We start from the raw sequence: 17,937 nt of genomic DNA on the forward strand, positions 1-17,937 counted from the left end.
CATACAACACAAAACACAAGTGTGCACACATAACATACAACACATAAGACAATAGTAAAGGCCTTGTAGCTTTACACAGGAGAAATCTCCATTGCAATGTTTAAAAACTCCACAGTCAAAAAATAAAACTGATCAGAAAAACATTAACCTAGGTCTGTATGAGCTCAAAAAATAAAATAGAACTTTATGATGTGGGAAAGGGCAATAATAAAATAGATATGGAAAAAAGACATCCTGGTTACCACCTGGGTTTGACTCTTTTTTGGATATCCCATCCTTTTTCCTGTAACTTGCATAATGGGTCTGAAGATATTCCCACAAGCAAGCCCCAAGGTTTTTTACATTTGAAATAGGCTTTAATGGTGTTCATTATTCATTAGCCTCCAGGTGTGGGAGAACCACTGTTGAAGATGTAAGAATAGCTAAGCTAGAGCTCTGGATACCAGCTGTTATGGATTTGAGTCAAATCATCTTCTTTTTGGTCTGTAGAAATCGCTTTGGTTAGTCTCTCTGGAATCCAAATTGGCTGCTGTTCTCCCTGCAGTTAGGAGGAGGATTAAGGGTTATTTCAGCTAGCTCCTTCTGAATTCTTTTACACTAGTGGATAACTAGCAGTGGTTTTGCTAGAGAGTTTGGTGCTCTTCTTCTTCTTCATTCACGGCGCCTGCCCCCCACGCGGACCCCAGCCCTGCCGCCTTAACTCTTCTTGATCTTCAGGCTCTGGAGCAGCAAGGTCTCCCTAGTCCTCATCTGAACTGCCACTGCTGGTGCTGGGGCTGTCATCATTGGACTTTTGCTCATCACTGGCCATCTTGATGAAGTTATCACTCCTGCCGCTGCTGCTGCCACAGTCGCCCCTTTGCTATTTCTCAAACTGAGTATTTTTTCTGCCTCAGCCTCTTTGTACTTAATCTTCCCTTCTTCTGGAGAAATTTTCCCTTGGATCACTGCTTGGCTCCCTCTCATTTCCTTTGAATTTTTGCTCAAATGTTTTTTATCTTATACATTGCCTCCCCAACCTTCTATATATCCATGTTTGATGCATATACTAATATTAGTTCAAGCAATCAATGTCCTATCAATATTTAAGATCATCTGTAAATTATTATAATAATTTTAAAAGGCTAACATAAATTGAAATCTTGCTATGTGGCATGAATTTTGCTTTCCTTTGCTGGTAGCAATCCATCTTCTTTGTGTACTCTGTCACCTGCAATAGATCTTAGCTCACATGATGCCACATCCTTGCTTGGTCAAGCCAGAAGTGATCTCTCAGTGATCAATTTATTCCATTCACTTTCCACTAATGTTGTTTTATTAGAATCTTCTCTTAAATATAATAAGACATTTGACAGCAGAGACCATATCTACTGCAGCTTTGCATGATGCGCAATCTGAAGAACAGTCTCTATAAATCTACTTCAGACATTTAGGAAAAGTTACATATTCCCTTTCAAGTTATGTATGTGAATTTATATTGTTAGATGAATGTTTACTTGGGATCATAAGTGTCAAAATCTCAGGGTATTTTAAAGACAAAATTAGGTAGAATAGAAAATGAAAGTATTTAACTATTAAAGTCAATTTGTTTCATCATTAGACTACAAATGTAAGATCAAGTTGTGTAGAGTTATCACTATGCTGTCACTATGACAAACTTGACATCTTTAGAGTGTTCTGGTAAGAAGTGGTTATTTCCTCTTAATTCTCTATGGTAATGCCATATCTTTTTACTTGTCTTCTCTTTGCTTTTTCCATATCATGGAAAAACAAGGTATTTCTCCTACTCTGAGAGAATAAAACTTCTGAGACTGCAGTTTCTTTTTTGGCTTTCAGAGTAGCTCTCTATTGAGGTGATTTTTTGTGGTGTTGGTACTTTTAGCCTCATTGTCTGGTGTGGCTCAGGCTTTTGAAAATAGTCCTCATATTGATTTAATGAGGCAGATTTAGAGGGACAAGCTAATCTAATACAGTGTGTGTCTCTTTTGATAAAACCAACAATACCCTGGATAGTTAGGTCCTTAAAGAAGATTTCTACTGGTTTTGATGCAGATTTCAGTTTTATAAAGCCCCTACTTAGTAACAAATAATCCAGAGAGAGGGTAAAGCTACCATCAACTACATGGTTTATTTGAATTATGAAACTCAGAATTTGAAAAGTTCTGACACTTCAAAAAACTTAACTGAAGCTTTTTAAGTAGAAGCAAGGGCTGACTCTAGGAAGGGAACACAAAGAGAAAATGGGAGTGAAGAGGAAGCAGTTGCCGATGAAAAATGTCATTCCTTCTGCTTCCACACGTGATAAGACGCTTCTATAGTAGCAAATGTGCTTGCCTTATTCTGTGTGGAGAGATCTCCATGGGCTTTTTGTCTACACAAAAGCCCTGATATGGACTCTGCTTCAGTAGTCTTGGACTTCCTTCATTTGCTTTTCAGACATTTGCTGACTGACTTAGGGATGGGGTGGGGGTGTTGGTGAGAACAGAGCTAGAGGAAGAGTTGTCCATTGTGGTTCTAACACTATTTCATTTTCCAGCAATTAAAGCTCCAATAGAAAACTCTCAGCTGCCTGCAATTTTTAAAAACATACTTTATTATCATTGATTTAATTTTATTTATATTATTTATTTTGAAATAATTATTGATTCCCAAGAATTTGCCAAAGTATTTCATAGATATTCCATATGAGTGTCACCCAATTTCAACCAATTGTATCATCATGTGTAACTATATACATTTCCATTGGTATCACTGATCTTATTCATATTTCACTCATTTTTACATGCACTTGTGTATGTATGTGGGTATGTAAGTCTATGCAGTTTTATCACATGTATAATAAACTCATGTAACCATCACAGCCAAGATATAAATCTGTCCCACCATCATAAAGGAACTTCCTTTTATTTTCCTTTCTATATGCACTACCAGTAACTCCTGGTAAGTACTGTTTTTCATCTCTACAATCTCATCACTTCAAAATGTTAATTAAATGCAACTTGCAATCTTTAGCTACTCCCTTACCTCTTTTTCCAAAGCATAGAGTTCATAAACTTAGGAAATTCTGTGTCTGCCAAATAACAAAAAATCTCAATTATACGAAGAACACTAACCTAAGTCCTTTCCCCCTTAACCCTTGAAATAGCCCTGTGAGGCAAGTGTCAATTACAATACAACCCTCCCATGCTTAAAAATGCTTTAATAGTTCCCTGTTTGACTTATAGGAGGCTGAAATTCTTACAATAACTAAAGCCCCCCCCCCCAACCACTCCCATTTGTTATCTCTTACCAACTCTTGCTCCACTCTATCAGGAGTGGTCTCCATCTGTCCTTGAACCTGCCTGCTCAAGCTGCTTCCTGTCTCAGTGCCTTTGTATCTTATGTTCCTCTGCCTAAAACACTGTAATCAGATCTTTCAATGGTTTTTGTTCTCTTGAAATCTCAACTCAAATTTTGTCTTCTTATACATATAAATAAAAAAAATCCTAAGCAAAAAAATCTCCCAACCAAACCAAAAAGTAAAAAAGCCTTTCATATAGGGTTGCCAGATTTAGCAAGTAAAAGCTAAAATATCTAGTAAAATTGGATTTTGGATAAACAAAAATATAACAGTCTTGTAGCATAAATATGTTCCTTGCACTATTTGGGACATAGATTTACTAAACATTATTGTTTATCGTTTATCTGAAATTCAAATTTAATTGGGTGTCCCCCATTTTATCTAGCAACCTCTTCTCTATCACCACTGTTAAACAGTTTTGTTGTCTCCCTGGGACTTTTCCCTATTAGATATTCTGCTTGTTGTCTGACTCTGCCACTACCCCCGCCACCTCAAATAAGCTCCATGTGAGTGAAACTCTGCTCTTGTTCACAACTGCATTTCCAGAGCCTATCTAGCAACTGGCACATAGAAAGTGCTCAGTAAATATTTGTTAATTATTTGTTATAAGGGTAAGCAAAACAAAAGCCAAAAAAGCTTAGGTTGGTAGTACCTCTAGGGCATACTGCTACCCAGAGAGGAGACTACCATCAGTGTTGCTGTGCCAAAGCATAAGAAACTCTTCCTTTGTTTTCCATATTTCGGGGTGCAGCAGTGGGGGGAAGATTCACTGCCTGCCTTACATAAGGGTCTCCTATCAGGTAGAATCAGGACCCTGGATGAGTAGGTTTAGGAGAAAGCAAAGTCTGAGTAAGTAAAAAACCCTTTTCGATTTGTCTTGCAAGGAAGGAATGAGGTAGTCTAAGAAAAACGAGCTTGAAAGAAAAGGAGGAGATTTTGTGTACCTAATAGGGTCAGAAGCCCTGTACATCCCTCCCATCTGTGTCCACCATAAACTCCCTGTAACTTTAAGGGCTGGCTTTATTGTCAGGCTCTGGAAGCTGCCTGATCCCCATCATAAGAGAAGTCGCCAATGCACATGCAAATGAAGAGCGTGAAAGGAATGAATGGGATGAAGCCAAGACATATGAAATCAAACTCTCTTCTTGGACCCGGGGCAGACTGTGCGATCCGGCGAGGTAGCCTTGTTCAGCTTAGAATTCGGCAAGGTTCAGCACTCGGTGTGAACGCTTGGCGCCCCATGAGACCCGCCCGGGACGCATAGACTCCACTCCGACGTACTTCAACGGACCCAGACCAGCACCCACTCATCCGGAGGCTGGCCCGGAGCAAGCTACGTGGGCAACAGTGGCCTGATCCTTGGAACCAAACTGACTCTGGCCCTACCCAGCTCTACCCAGGTCTTGCCTGCCCTCCCACCTAGGAGCTGGAGGATAGTGCTAGGGTGCTTAGCCAGGGGTGCTGGTCCCCTACATCTTCAGTCGGACGCGCCCCATTGTGTAAGCCGCGTGCGCGCCCAGTTTGGAGGCAGCCGCCCCCGCCACTGACAGGTGCTGCCCGGAGGGCGCCTGGGTTCTGTCCCTGGCGCAGCTGGAAGCGCACGCCCCGGTGCGGGCAGCTTTCCGAGCTCTTTGCCAGCGGGGAAAAGGAGCCTGGGCGCGGCCTGGGGGACTTCAGTGGACTGGAGCCGCGGAGCTCAGAGCTAAAAACTTTGCAGGCGCAGCGGCCAGGATTCGGTGACAGCTCTAGTCCAACCCGGCAGGTGCAGGAGGAAGAGGCGGTGCCTCAGTCCCGCGGCGGGAGAGTCTCGGCGGCTGCCTCTTTTCTCCGAGCTGGCCTGAAGCCTCTGGGCACTCCGGGCTTTTGCTGCTGCGCCCGCCGCCGCCGTCGCCACCACCATCGCCACCGCCACCGCCACCACCGCGGGGCTCCAGGAGGAGGCGCAGCCGAAGAGGGCGGAGGAGAAGCAGGAGGAGGAGGAGGAGGAGGAGGAGGAGGAGGAGGGGAAAAGAGGTGTAGGGGGTGGAGGATGGAGTCCAGGGCTGCCACGGCGAGCGAGCCCGAGCCTGCGGCGGCGTCCTCCTCCTTCCATGCCAGGATCTGGAAGAACTTGCAGCTGGGAGTGGGCAAGAGCAAGGGCGGCGGGGGCGGGCGCTCAGGGGGACCGGAGCGCCGCACTGCGGACACCCCGTCGCCCTCCCCACCGCCCTCGAGGGGCACGAGGGACGTCCTGGCGGGTGTGGGTAGCACGGGCAGCAGGTGGAGCGGCTTTAAGAAGAGGAAGCAAGTGCTAGATCGGGTCTTCTCCTCCTCTCAGCCCAACCTGTGCTGCTCCTCACCAGAGCCCCTAGAGCCAGGCGGCGCTGGCAGGACAGAGCAGGGGTCCACACTACGCCGCCGGATCCGGGAACATCTGCTGCCGGCGGTAAAAGGGCCCGCGGCAGCCGCTGGAGCAGCCGGAGTGACGCCTCCTGGCGGACGATCCCCGGACTCAGCTCCTTCTTCTTCCTCTGCCTCATCTTCCCTGTCATCTTCTCCCCAGCCGCCCCCGAGGGGGGACCGAGTCCAAGATGAGGGTGCACGGCGTCGGGGTCCCGGAGTGCATTTGTGTCACCAGAAGAGCTCCTCTTTACCGGGCACTGCATGCCTGGAACAGCTGCTGGAGCCACCGCCGCCTCAAGCAAAGGCATCACAGAGGCCGGTGGAACCTCAGACCCAAGAGAAGGGCGAAGAGCGCGACAGCAGCCAGGTGAGTGCCAGGTGGTGCTTCGGGCCACGCCTCCAGCTTCAGGCAATCACTACCCTGGAAGTTGGTTTGTATGTTCTATTGAGTAGATGAAGCAGTGGAAAGAAAACATTTTCCTCATGGTTAGCAACAATAAAGAGTTCTGATTTGCACCTTTACTTTTGATAGGAATGACACCTGTCGGCAGAAACAGTTTGGGTAACTTAATGAGGCGCCAATGAGAAGTTAGACAAAGCGGGTACTTGTTGGAATGCTCAGCCAAGTATCACCTTGGCAAAGGAAAAAACTAACAACAGCCAAAACTTAGGAAAAAAATTACAACCATGTATAATGTAGTGGCGGGCACATCATTTGAAGCAAATCAATGGCTGGCAAGAAGGAATAGAAAGAAATGCGGCGAGGTGAAGTAATGGTGTAAACGAGGTTAGTGCTGGGGAATGCCTTATAGCACAAGTCTACTCATCATCGCCTCCTTTCCCCTCCCCCAGCCTTCCTTTCTGAAAACTTCCAATCGCAGGTGGACCACTGTTCCACAGGTGGATAGCGGTGAGCTTCTTATCCGATATAGTCAAATGGATATGTTCTTATGACCCTTCGCAAGTTTTAATAGTAATCGGAAGCACTTGCTTTGAAATACGCTGCTTTATTCAACGTGTTGACTCTACTCAGATAAGAGTAAAGCGAATTCTACTTGTAGGATCCATAAGGCATCCCACCGAGCAGCTGCTTTTACTCCCTGCATTTTAAAGAGGGATTGCTCTCTTTTTGTAAACGTTTATCATGTCATGTTAATGCTATAAAATGCTTCAGAAATTCCATTCTGCCAGAGACTTAGGTAGCTCTTTTCTTCCAATATATCTTAGTTTACTCAAATCCTCATTATTTTGGCTTCAAATAATTACTTTAGATGAATGACATATACATTAAAACTTTAATTAGGTTAAAAACTGAGCCACAAAATATATCAGGCCATGTATGAAGGGTTAAGATATGGGAATAGATGTGTTTTAATTGAAAATTTTATTGTTTACTGGTCATTTTATTAGTGAAGTTTCTGAAAATAAACCAGAAAACTAGCATATCTTATTGCTTCATAAACACAATTGCTTGTATTAAGCAAACACTTAAGTTCTTGAAAAAGTAAGAATAGATAGAGATAATATTTGTAAAAGACTAAATAAATTCATCTTTCATGTCATCTTGAAAATGAACTTAATAGAACTCCTAGATTTGGTTTCAAAAGTAAGGTTTCAAAGGGATGTTTTAAGTTCAGTATAGAGGAACACCATATAGTGTTTTTGAGCATACATATAATCCTACTTTATAAGAATTTCAGAATTGGGGAACTGTTTTTACATTTTGTTTTTTGTAACTTTTACTATCAAGGATAATAGAACAATAATAATTCAATTATTTTGGAAGGTATATATCATATTATAAGATGATATTACTAAATAATTTTGCAGTTCACTGAATTAAGCTATTTTCAAAACCAAAATAGAGAATTATGAATTATTTTTAGGTTTCTTTTTACCAAAAAGTTTTCAGAAACTATCCATGTTTATCTTCAAAATTACTACTATGAATTTTGTATACTGAAGCCCTAGACTCATTCTGTAGGAGATACTAAATTAATATTGTGTGTACTTTCACCATGTGCCGGATTTCATCCTGAGTCCTATGAGATAGAAGTTCTTGTTGTGGATCAGGAAGCCAATGCCCAAAGAAGTTAAATCTTTTCAATATCACGTGGTTAATAATGACTGAGAGGTCTCTATTCAAGTTAGTTTCCTGAATTACTTTCCATGATCACAGCTACCTTTGATGACTTTCAAAACTTAAGTTTTTGAGATAACTTTGTTTTAATGATTAAATTTGCAAGGTTACATGCATTCTAAAAAGTTTTCCCCATCACTGTATATAATCAGCTAATCAGATGGATTAGCTATATTAATTTCTAATTTGTTCTGAATGCATTGTTGCACATCATATCACATTTAAAAGTGACATTGTTAATCATAATCTCTGTTTCTAAAGAAGCTTTTCATTATAAATAACCAGCATCTTAATGTAGATATAAGAGGGATTAAACTATCAGTGAAAAATAAACAGGTAAAAGGTGGGATGTAGGCACAAAGAATAGAAAGCCCCGAAGAACTTGCCTGATGTCAGACACAGACCCAGGGAAGACACCAGTATTAGTCTAGCATCTGATGTTCATGGGGTCTTGTCCTCTGAGAAGTGAAGTTTTATGAATTATAAGTATAAATTTCATCAGTATTCTCACCAATGTAGAAGAGAGATTTCTTTGATCTTTAAATACCTTTTTGTCCAACCAAAGGAGCCCAGCTCGCCTTTAAATGGGGAAGAGGATGAAATATAATTGGAGTGTGAAACTGGAGGAAGACTTACTAAGCTGCTCAGGAGTAGGCTTTTCTTTGCAGCACCTGCCCTTCCAAGCATCCTGCATATCTCAAGGGTTTTTCCTTGGTCTCCCAGCTTCTAGTCTCCAAGATACCTAGGCATGGGGAAGAGTTTAGAGAACATCCAGATTTGTTTTATTTATAGGTTACCAGCACAGATGGGTACACACAAAAGATAGGAAAAGCATTTACTACATCTTTAGATTGCCTTTATACAAAGTACTTTCTTTCGAGGCAGAAAGAAAATTCAATGCAAAAATAGGTCAACTATTGAATTTTTCTCTGTTCTTTGCTTGATCCTGGCATTAGTCACGTTCTCCACCATGCTCCCCACCTCTCCACCCTCCAGCCCAGCATGAGGCCTCAACAACATATGTGCTGATACTCCAACACTGAGGAGAGAGTGAAGCAAAAGCAAAAAAAATTAGTTTGGACTGCCAGGGAAAGAGATTTGAAAGTCACTGAGGTACACTAGGTTAATGTGAATGAATTGTGTTAGTTCCCAGGACCCTGTCAGCCCTCTTGCTGTTACATACCTCTGAAACACAGTAACAGACTTGATAATGCCTTGCTGTTGGGGCATGTGCATTATTTAAAACGTCCTGCTATAAGAATAAAGAAAAGAAAAGAAACCTCTTTCTTCCCACTGATTTTAGTTCACGTGTCGAGCCATATTGTCATAACAGATGCATTTCATTTTTGCAACACAGTTGGGAAAGATGCTTTCTCAATTTGTGTGCATATCAAAAATATGCCAATTTCATGTATTCTGTCTTGATGAGTTACTAAAATTATATTTCGCTAGAATCAGAAAGTCAGTATTTTGAGATTGTGAGAAATGAATGTGTTGCATTTTTCAATGTCTTAACAAAATATGGAGTCTTTCTGAATGTTAAATTTTTATTGTTTTTTCTCTTCTAAGTAAATTTTATCAAAATTGCTTTCATAGGAGAAAATATACTTTTGAAAAGTGTTTATATTCAGTATTTGATAGAAATGTTTTTGAAACATTGCAGGAGGGATATCCATTCATTGGGATAAAATCCCTTAAGACATCTGTAAGAGAGAATTTTTTTTAAAGATTAAGTCTATATGTGAAGAACAACTTGCTTTACTAATTATCTATTCTTTTAAAGAATGCTGGCATTTAAAATTGTATATCCAAACATATGATTTGGGTTAATTTTTGCTATCTGTATTTCAGACATTTTAAATATTACTTCAAAGAACACAACTTCATCTTGGGGAAGGCACAGACATAAAAACATAATTCCTAATGTAAATGACAAAACCACTTAGAAATCTAATGATGTTCAAAGCAAGCCTCTAAAAGCAATTTTAATTAGCTTCATTTTATGAAAACAAACAGGGTCGGATATTGGTCTACCTTCAGAAATTACTTCCTCCAAATTCAAAGCAATGGAGGGCAGATAAGATGTCAGCATATTTGGAGCAGGTGTAAACTAGAATTGGAGGTGTGATAGCATTTAAATATTAAAAAAAAATACATGACTCTCAGTTTATTCCAAAGAAAGGGAGTAAACACAGTGAGAGGATTACTTTGGGGTATACTATGTTCCTTTATCTTTTAATTGGTATCCTGCACATCTGGCAGATTTGAATAGAGGTAGGTAGTACTCTTGTATAAACAGAAGTGCTTTCATGTAGCTGTTGTGAGAGATTGGTTTGCAACATATCAAGGACTTAACGTTACTAGTTGCTCTTGTGGTTGTCAATATTGTTGAGTAGTATATTGAAAGTTTTGTGATTGTAACATTACAAGTAAGTGGGTGGTTGAAAAAAATTAACAGGGAGCTTTGCCAGTCTTTTCATTTAATTCAAAATGTAAATAACTTTGTTTGTAGGGGTGGCAAACATAACCCAAGAGAAACCAAGGTAGTACTGTTAATACTACAACTTCATACAGTAATGAAAAAAATCTAGCATGACTTTTAGCAAATGTGTATGCATTATCATAGAAGAATGAATAAGTATTTTGAGAAAGAGAAGGGAAATCAATAGATTCATTAAAACATAGGATAAACTTTCTCCCTTGTCTTTATTCACTTGTTTGAAAATAATGAATGATTTCACAAATAAAAGGCTAATAATAGGTCTTTGGTCCCCAAGGAAGGAAATCTGTAGTGTGACTTCTTTTGTATAGTGATCATTAAGACATTTGCTAATCCTAAACTGACAAAGAGTAAACAGTATGCCTAGGTAACTTTGTAAGCATCAAGGAGACCTGCATATTAGGTTCCTGTGGTGTTTTTCTCCTTAATTCACGTATATTTATAATATGAGAGCAGTTACATAGTTTAGATAAGCAACAGTTAATTTTTTTGAAATCATAAACTCTTTATTTTGACTTTTTTTTTTTTGCTACTGCAAAACTTACTAAAATTGCATATTTCCCTGCCTGAGTAAACTAAGTATAACAGAAGGATAGTTTTTGAATACTGGCTTTCAAGGGTCTGTTTAATGTCAGTGAAATAGATACTATCCTAGAACTTATTTTATATAAGCTTGCTTGTTTTCATAAAATTAGGGTAAATCATGCCTATGTATGAAATGCTTACATTTCTGTAAATCTAATTTTTGAATTAAAGGTAATGTGTTGGGCTGGGGATATAGCTCAGTGGTACAGCGCTTGCCTAGCATGTTTGAGGCACAGAGTTCAATCCTCAGCACCACAGAAAATAAATAAATAAAATAAAGATATTGTGCCCATCTACAACCCCTCCCAAAATATTTAAAGAATAAAGGTAACATGCTCCACGTGTAATTTTTTACTTGGCCTTTACAGTCCTTGTGGAGTTTTGATTTGTTGGTATTATTGAACATATTATTGTTTCTACACATTAACTTTATGTGCCATTTTAATTTTTTTTTTTGCCACCATCAACCTTTTCTTCTAACTCACACTTCTTTTTATAAATCAGGTGTAGGAAGTGATTACTCTCCCCCAACAACTCAAAACTTTATCCAAGTATATTTTCTCTTGCAATGTGAACTGGTTTATTATCATTAGAAACTTTTTTCCCCAGCAGAGTAATAGATCACATAGATTTCCCTAAAGTTTTCAAATATTTCTATTTAATTTTAGTCTGAACACAACATGAAAAACTGTATTTTCAGTATCATGAGATCTTAAAATCTTGCATACTGCCCTCTTAAAAGAATGATTTTCCTGAGAAATCTATTTTAATAGATCCATTCTCTTGAGGCCTAGTTAGTATGGAAAATTACAAGAGATGACAGATGAGGGGACCTTTGGACATTTTAAGATCATTGCATCATCCTAATCCCACTGGTTTTATTTAGAGAATCCCCTTTAGTACTAGTAGTCAGAACCTATTTTGCTTGACTGAGTTACTATGATTTGCCTACCAGCTCTGCTATTGTAGAGTTTGGCAAGTCTTAGTACAAGTCTTAGACTTAGTGAATCGGTGCCTTAAAACAGTCCAGGAGAGCACTACTCAATGAATGGTTGCTAAATGAATGAAGGGATGAATGGGCAGGTTGTTACTGCTCAGAGATAAGTTCTCTGGAAAAGCTTCAGAATCACTTTATGATTGTATAATGGAGTTCCTGCCTCTTTGATTCAAAGTCCTTTTCAACCTGTCAGATAAATTTGATGTTCCCCCTTTCCCCCAGCTGGTTACTCTGCTTTTCCCTCCCTAGACTTTAATTCTGGTTCTTGTCTTCAGGCATGAAAGGAGCACATGATACCTCTTAAATGGCTGCCATTTGTGCTCACTTGGAGGACAAAGGAGAAAATCCTATTTCTGAGGTCTTTGGCTCAGGGATACATTTCTTGGTGCTTGTATCTGAGTGGGGGCATTTGTTTTTGCACTCCCGTCTCTATATTGCACTTGCACATCTGAATTTCTGATACCTTTGACTATTCCCACACAGACTCTGAGTCTTGAATTCTGCTTGGATCCTGGCTCAAGGTATCTTCCTGTGCTTCACTGATGCTTTTCCTTACCTCAACCTCTTGACCTTAACATATTTCTACTGTATCCCATACTCATCATTTAAAAAAAAGTCTCTTATGATCTTTCTTCTCCCAGTCATGACTCAGATTGACACCCCAGTCTTGACCAAGAATCCCATTCTCACTATCTTGGTCCATTCTACTACCTCTTAAGTGCCAAGTAGGTGAAATAGATCTCTGACAGCTGGCCAGTCGATATTCACAGTGACTCCTATTTATTGCCCAGCCTAATGATAAAACACCCAAATCTGCCTTCAGAAAGTCTACATCACTGATCAACTGCATTTGCTTCTGAAGGACATTTTTTCCCCTGGAGGACTGGACTACAGCTGATTTTTCATTTTTCATTGTGTCTGTGTGCCACCTTCTTTGTAAAATTATATGCCTGCTTTTTAACACAAACACCCTCCTACTTAATCTTGCCTGCTTTCTTCTTTCTACTTAGTGCTATCTCCCCTCCTCTCTCCTTACAAGATTTTATTTTTGTAGCTAATCATTAAACACCCAGTGTTGTCTCATATGCAGCACATACCTAGCCACATTTGGAAATGTAGCTAGTTAGAACTGAGAATGTGCTGTTAGTGTAAAATAGTATATGCAATGAATTTTGGAAACATACAGAAAAGAATAACTTTTTATGGATTGTATATTGCAATAATATTTTGGATATGTTGGGTTAAATTAAATATAATATTAAAATGAATTTTACCCACTTGAATCAAAGTGTGAAATATGATATATCAAGAACTATGTAATGTTTTGAACAACCAACAATAAAAAATTAAAAAAAATGAATTTTGCCAGTCCTTTTAAATTTTTACTAAAGTGAGAACAATGAGCAAAGAGGGAACCAAGGAGTGCACACATCCTTGAGAGAGAATCTATTCTTCAGCTTCTGCTGATTATTGCCACTCAGGAAAAGCAGCAACATTGATAGAGCTTCCAGTCTTTAATACAAGTCAGAAGCCCAGATTTTTGTGTGATGTCATCAGTCTTCAAATCTTGGCAGATAACTTAGATATTTTTTAAAGCATCATAGGCTAAATAAAATATATATCTGGGCTAAATTTCTCTGGAGTTCACCAGCCATGACCACATTGTTAAAATTAAATAGACTGATTTTTGCCATGAGTTCTCTGGAGTTCACCAGCTGTTAGCAATGAATAGGATGAAAATCAGAATGAAGTGAGTTGAAACGTGGAAAGGGAAATGTGGGCATAGGGAGGGTGGCTAATTAATTTGGTTATACACAGGGATAAAAAAAAAGTGGTAGGGGAGAACAAAAGTGGGCCATGAGAAGGTTTGTTTATATGTTCTGTTTTATGGAGCTCACCTGATTGGGTTGATGAGACAGAACCTGTGGAGAAGAAGAGGTTGAAGATGAACGAGAAGGTGATTACCGATGTGTGAGCTCCCTAAGGACATGTGTTGTGGAGGGTCCCATAGACCAGTGTGAGGCCATCTTCCTTATCCTTAAGCCAGAAGTAACCTCCCTATTCCATTGCAACAGAAGGAGATGGTGTGGATTTGGATGCAGAAATGTCTGTAGGTTTGGTGGCAGCAATTTGAGGATGTTTCACCTGATAGCCTCCGTCTTGTTTTGAAGTGTGATTAGGATTTGGATACAGGGAGATGGTGAAAGGATATTGCCAACCAAGTGTCATGTATGTGCAAGAATGAAGGAGTCAATTAGTGGGACCAAAGCCTAAGGTGTGGGAAGAAAGGTGAAAATGAAGTGTGATTATTGTGGGAGCGTAGACCAGAAGGAAATCCTGGGAGTGGCTGAGCTAGGGAGACAGCAGAGATTTGTGTGAACCTTTGGGGAAAAGGAGAGTGGAAAGAGGTAATCACAGCATGTTTTCTCCTTTACTTATGTCTTTGATTTTTCCTTGTTATCATCATCAATGCTTTTATTGACAAGTCTCTTTTTGGAGGGGAGTGAGTTTTGAGTTTGCATTTATGCAGAATGGTTAAGGATGGCAGGCTTCCAGCACCAGACTGTCAGCTATTTATTATTATCGCTCCCGTTCTTGATATTTTGGAATCTTCAGAATAATAGTTTCCTTCTCTCTGCAGCATTAAGCACTAAAAGTGGTGTTAATAGAGTCAAAGAAAGGATAAATTTTTTTATTGGTTGTTCAAGACATTACATAGCTCTTGACATCTCATATTTCATACTTTAGATTCAAGTGGGTTATGAACTCCCATTTTTACCCCGTATACAGATTGCAGAATCACATCGGTTACACATCCACATTTTTACATAATGCCATATTAGTAACTGTTGTATTCTGCTACCTTTCCTATCCTCTACTATCCCCCCTCCCCTCCCCTCCCATCTTCTCTCTCTAAGAAAGGATAAATTTATGTTTGTCTGATTAAAAAGATCAGGTAAAACAAGAAAACCTCTTACATATCCCTATTACCTGAATTCTTAAGGTGCTTGACATAGTGGCTAAATATTTGAAGAAATAGTTTTAATGAAAGGGTTTGGAATCCAAGGGCTATGTTGAAAGTTTTCATTCTTAAAGCACTGTGCTTAATGGTGAAATGTGCATTCTCTCTCAGATGCAAGGAAAATAGTCCATATCTGAAAATTGCCAATAGATAGTCTATTAAAATAGAAATCTAAACCTTTAAGCCATATTTAACGTGTTCTTTTATTCAGATGTAAAATAGCTTTTGATAACAGAAGAATTCAGCATTTTTTATAGTTGTCTTTGAATAGTATTTTCACCACGCCAAATTAGAAGTCTGACTGTTTTCCAAAATGTCTTTTGGAATTGGAATAGATTTTGGAGACAAGTTTTGTGTTACCACAGAGTTGCTGCCAAACCTCATGCGCACTTTAAGGACCAAACCCCCTGAATCAACAGGGGCCATGCTGTCTCTGCTGAAAGCAGATGTGTCTGTGTCTTCTTGTCCTTTCTCCTTCTTTGCTTCTTTTTAAGCTTGGTTTATTTGTTTCATATTCATCATGACATTCTTTTCTTTTAATGTCTTAAAAATTGATCTATAATAATTTACATATTTATGGAGTACAGTATGATTTTGATACATGGATACAATGTACAATGATCAAATCAGGGCAATTAGCAAGACCACCATCTCAAATGTGATAGTTTATATTGGGAATATTCAAAGTCCTCTCCTCTAACTATTTTGCAATATACAAGAAATTATTGTTAACTATAGTCGGTCACCTACTGTGCTATATAGAATGCTAGAACTTTTTCTTCCTAGTTATATTTTTGTAACCATCATCAACCTCTCTCTATCTCTTCTTTGCTGTTCCCAGCCTCTGGTTACAACTATTCTACTCTCAACTTCTATGAAGTCAAATTTTAGCTTCCACATATAAAGGAGAACAGGCAGTACTTGTTTTTCTGTGCCTGGCTTATTTTACTTAACACAGTGATCTCCAGTTCCATCTATGTTGTCACAAATGACAGGATTACATTCTTTCTTATAGTTGAATAATATTCCATGCTGTGCATCTTTATCCGTGCATCTGTTGAAGGAAGCCAGAGGTGAGGGACAGTGATGGAGTCCAGCTGTGATTGTGCCCTTGCCTAATTCTGTCTGGCTTTGCATACATGCCAATTCAATTCCACAGAGTTTCAAATTTAAAAAACAAACAAACAAACTTGACATTTAGATCATTCTCTGAAGTCAGTGTTTGCTGTCTTTGGCCTGTTAGACAACATTCACGGACTCTAAGTTCAGATGGATGCTTTTGTGATTTCTTCATGTCCTCTGAGGAAATAAGCTGAGTAGGACTTAGAAGAACAGGCAAAGATTGGAGGGAAACCAGCAGTTGGCAGTTTCCCAGGCCCCATGCCCTCTGCTTTTGGGATTTTCAAGAAAGATGGAGCTTTGTAAAGCATTCTTATACTGATTCCTTTCTATCTGAGCTTTTCAGTTTGTTTGACTTCAACTTTTTTTTTTTTCTTCCCAGCATTTGCCAGAAATGAGGAATGACTGTATGGAAGTTGCCATAAGAGGATCTGGTGTATCTTGGCTTACCAATCATGGTTAGCCGATTGAACTCTGTCAGGGACAATTGCAGGACAATCTCATTTAGGTCTCAGCTTTTCCTTCTCTGTCCTCCCACTTTGTGCTTTCAAGTGTTTTTACTTCTCTTTCTTTGCTTGGAAAATGAGCAGGGAAAATAAGTAAAGCATAATTGGGAAATTTTTAAAAAATTCATAATATTTTTTTCATGATGAAGTTTAAATTATTGGTTCCTGTGATGTTTTTGGCATTTTGTGTTGCTTTTTTGACATATACTTTGCATATATTTGTGTCTACACACCCACACAAACACACAAAATATGTCTTTTCCATGGGTGGTTTATGTACATGCCTACTCTTTCATGATCATCATATCTTTTTAAAAATATTTTTTTGGTATTGGGGATTGAACTCAGGGGTGCTTAACCATAAGCCACAACCGCAACCCTTTTTATTTTGATTTCTGACAGAGTCTCACAAAGTTTCCTAGGGTCTCACCAAGTTGCTGAGGTTGACTTTGAACTTGTGATCCTCCTGCCTCTACAGCCTCTACAGCCACTGGGATTACAGGCATGCACCACCATGCCCATATCACATACATTGTATTTTTCACTGGAGTTAAAGAGAACCCGAATAACTCCAATATTCTTCTCCTTCTAAATTTAATCATCCTCTTTGATATGATAGTACTAAATTTCAATGAAGATATAATTGTTACAATTTGTTTGAGTTTGTCTAGTCCGAGTAGATGTAAGCCACCCAAGAAGCTACATCTTTTGTTAGAAAAAGATGTAGCTATCAACTTTTACAAACAGTTCTACTTAAAACAGTCTTTCTTACCAAGCACTCCACTAGGTCATCATTATTATTTATGCTATTGATAATATTATTATAAGCATGTTATAAATTGCAAGAACTCTATGATTATACATTTTCTATATTATACAGTTTCATCCCCTTTCTGTCATTAATTTGCTTTTTTTGACACCTGAAAGAGATGGTTTTAGGGGAAAAAATTAAATAGTTTTATCTGCTAAGTATTCTATGTATTATATCTCAAATAAGCATTATAGATTATATACATTAACTCAAACCTTACTGCAATTTTGTATTTACATGTGGGAAATTCTTAGGCAAAATGACTCTTCTGGAATCTTGGTTCTGCCCATAGTTAGCAAGTGGTGGAACTTGGGTATTAATGAACATCTGATTTTTGCCAAGGCCATAATTTACAGGATGCTCACTGTTCTACCATTAATGAGGCCACATCATTATATAAGTGCAGAAACTGTAACTGGAACCCAAACTCAGGATTCCTGGTTAAGCCTGGCTCTCTCTTAACTCCAGCCTTGCTAATGATCTGAGTGTCCCCGTTCATTGCTTTGGAGTGACAGCTTTGGGAAGGTGCCCTTGT

The 17,937-nt window shown here is 39.1% G+C and overlaps 1 protein-coding gene across 2 annotated transcripts in view; it reads left to right on the forward strand.

Annotated features, from left to right (window-relative positions):
- Nucleotides 1–5,369: 5,369 nt before the first annotated feature.
- The window catches only part of Mctp1 (multiple C2 and transmembrane domain containing 1), a 531,756-nt gene continuing 519,188 nt past the window's right edge, over nucleotides 5,370–17,937 (forward strand). For both annotated transcript variants that reach the window (XM_071612401.1, XM_071612402.1), the window contains exon 1: nucleotides 5,370–6,089. In XM_071612401.1, the coding sequence (XP_071468502.1) occupies nucleotides 5,370–6,089 (720 nt within the window). The remainder of the gene's footprint in view (nucleotides 6,090–17,937) is intronic.

This window comes from Marmota flaviventris, chromosome 5, assembly GCF_047511675.1.
Source record: "Marmota flaviventris isolate mMarFla1 chromosome 5, mMarFla1.hap1, whole genome shotgun sequence".
In the NCBI taxonomy this organism is placed as follows: Eukaryota; Metazoa; Chordata; class Mammalia; order Rodentia; family Sciuridae; genus Marmota; species Marmota flaviventris.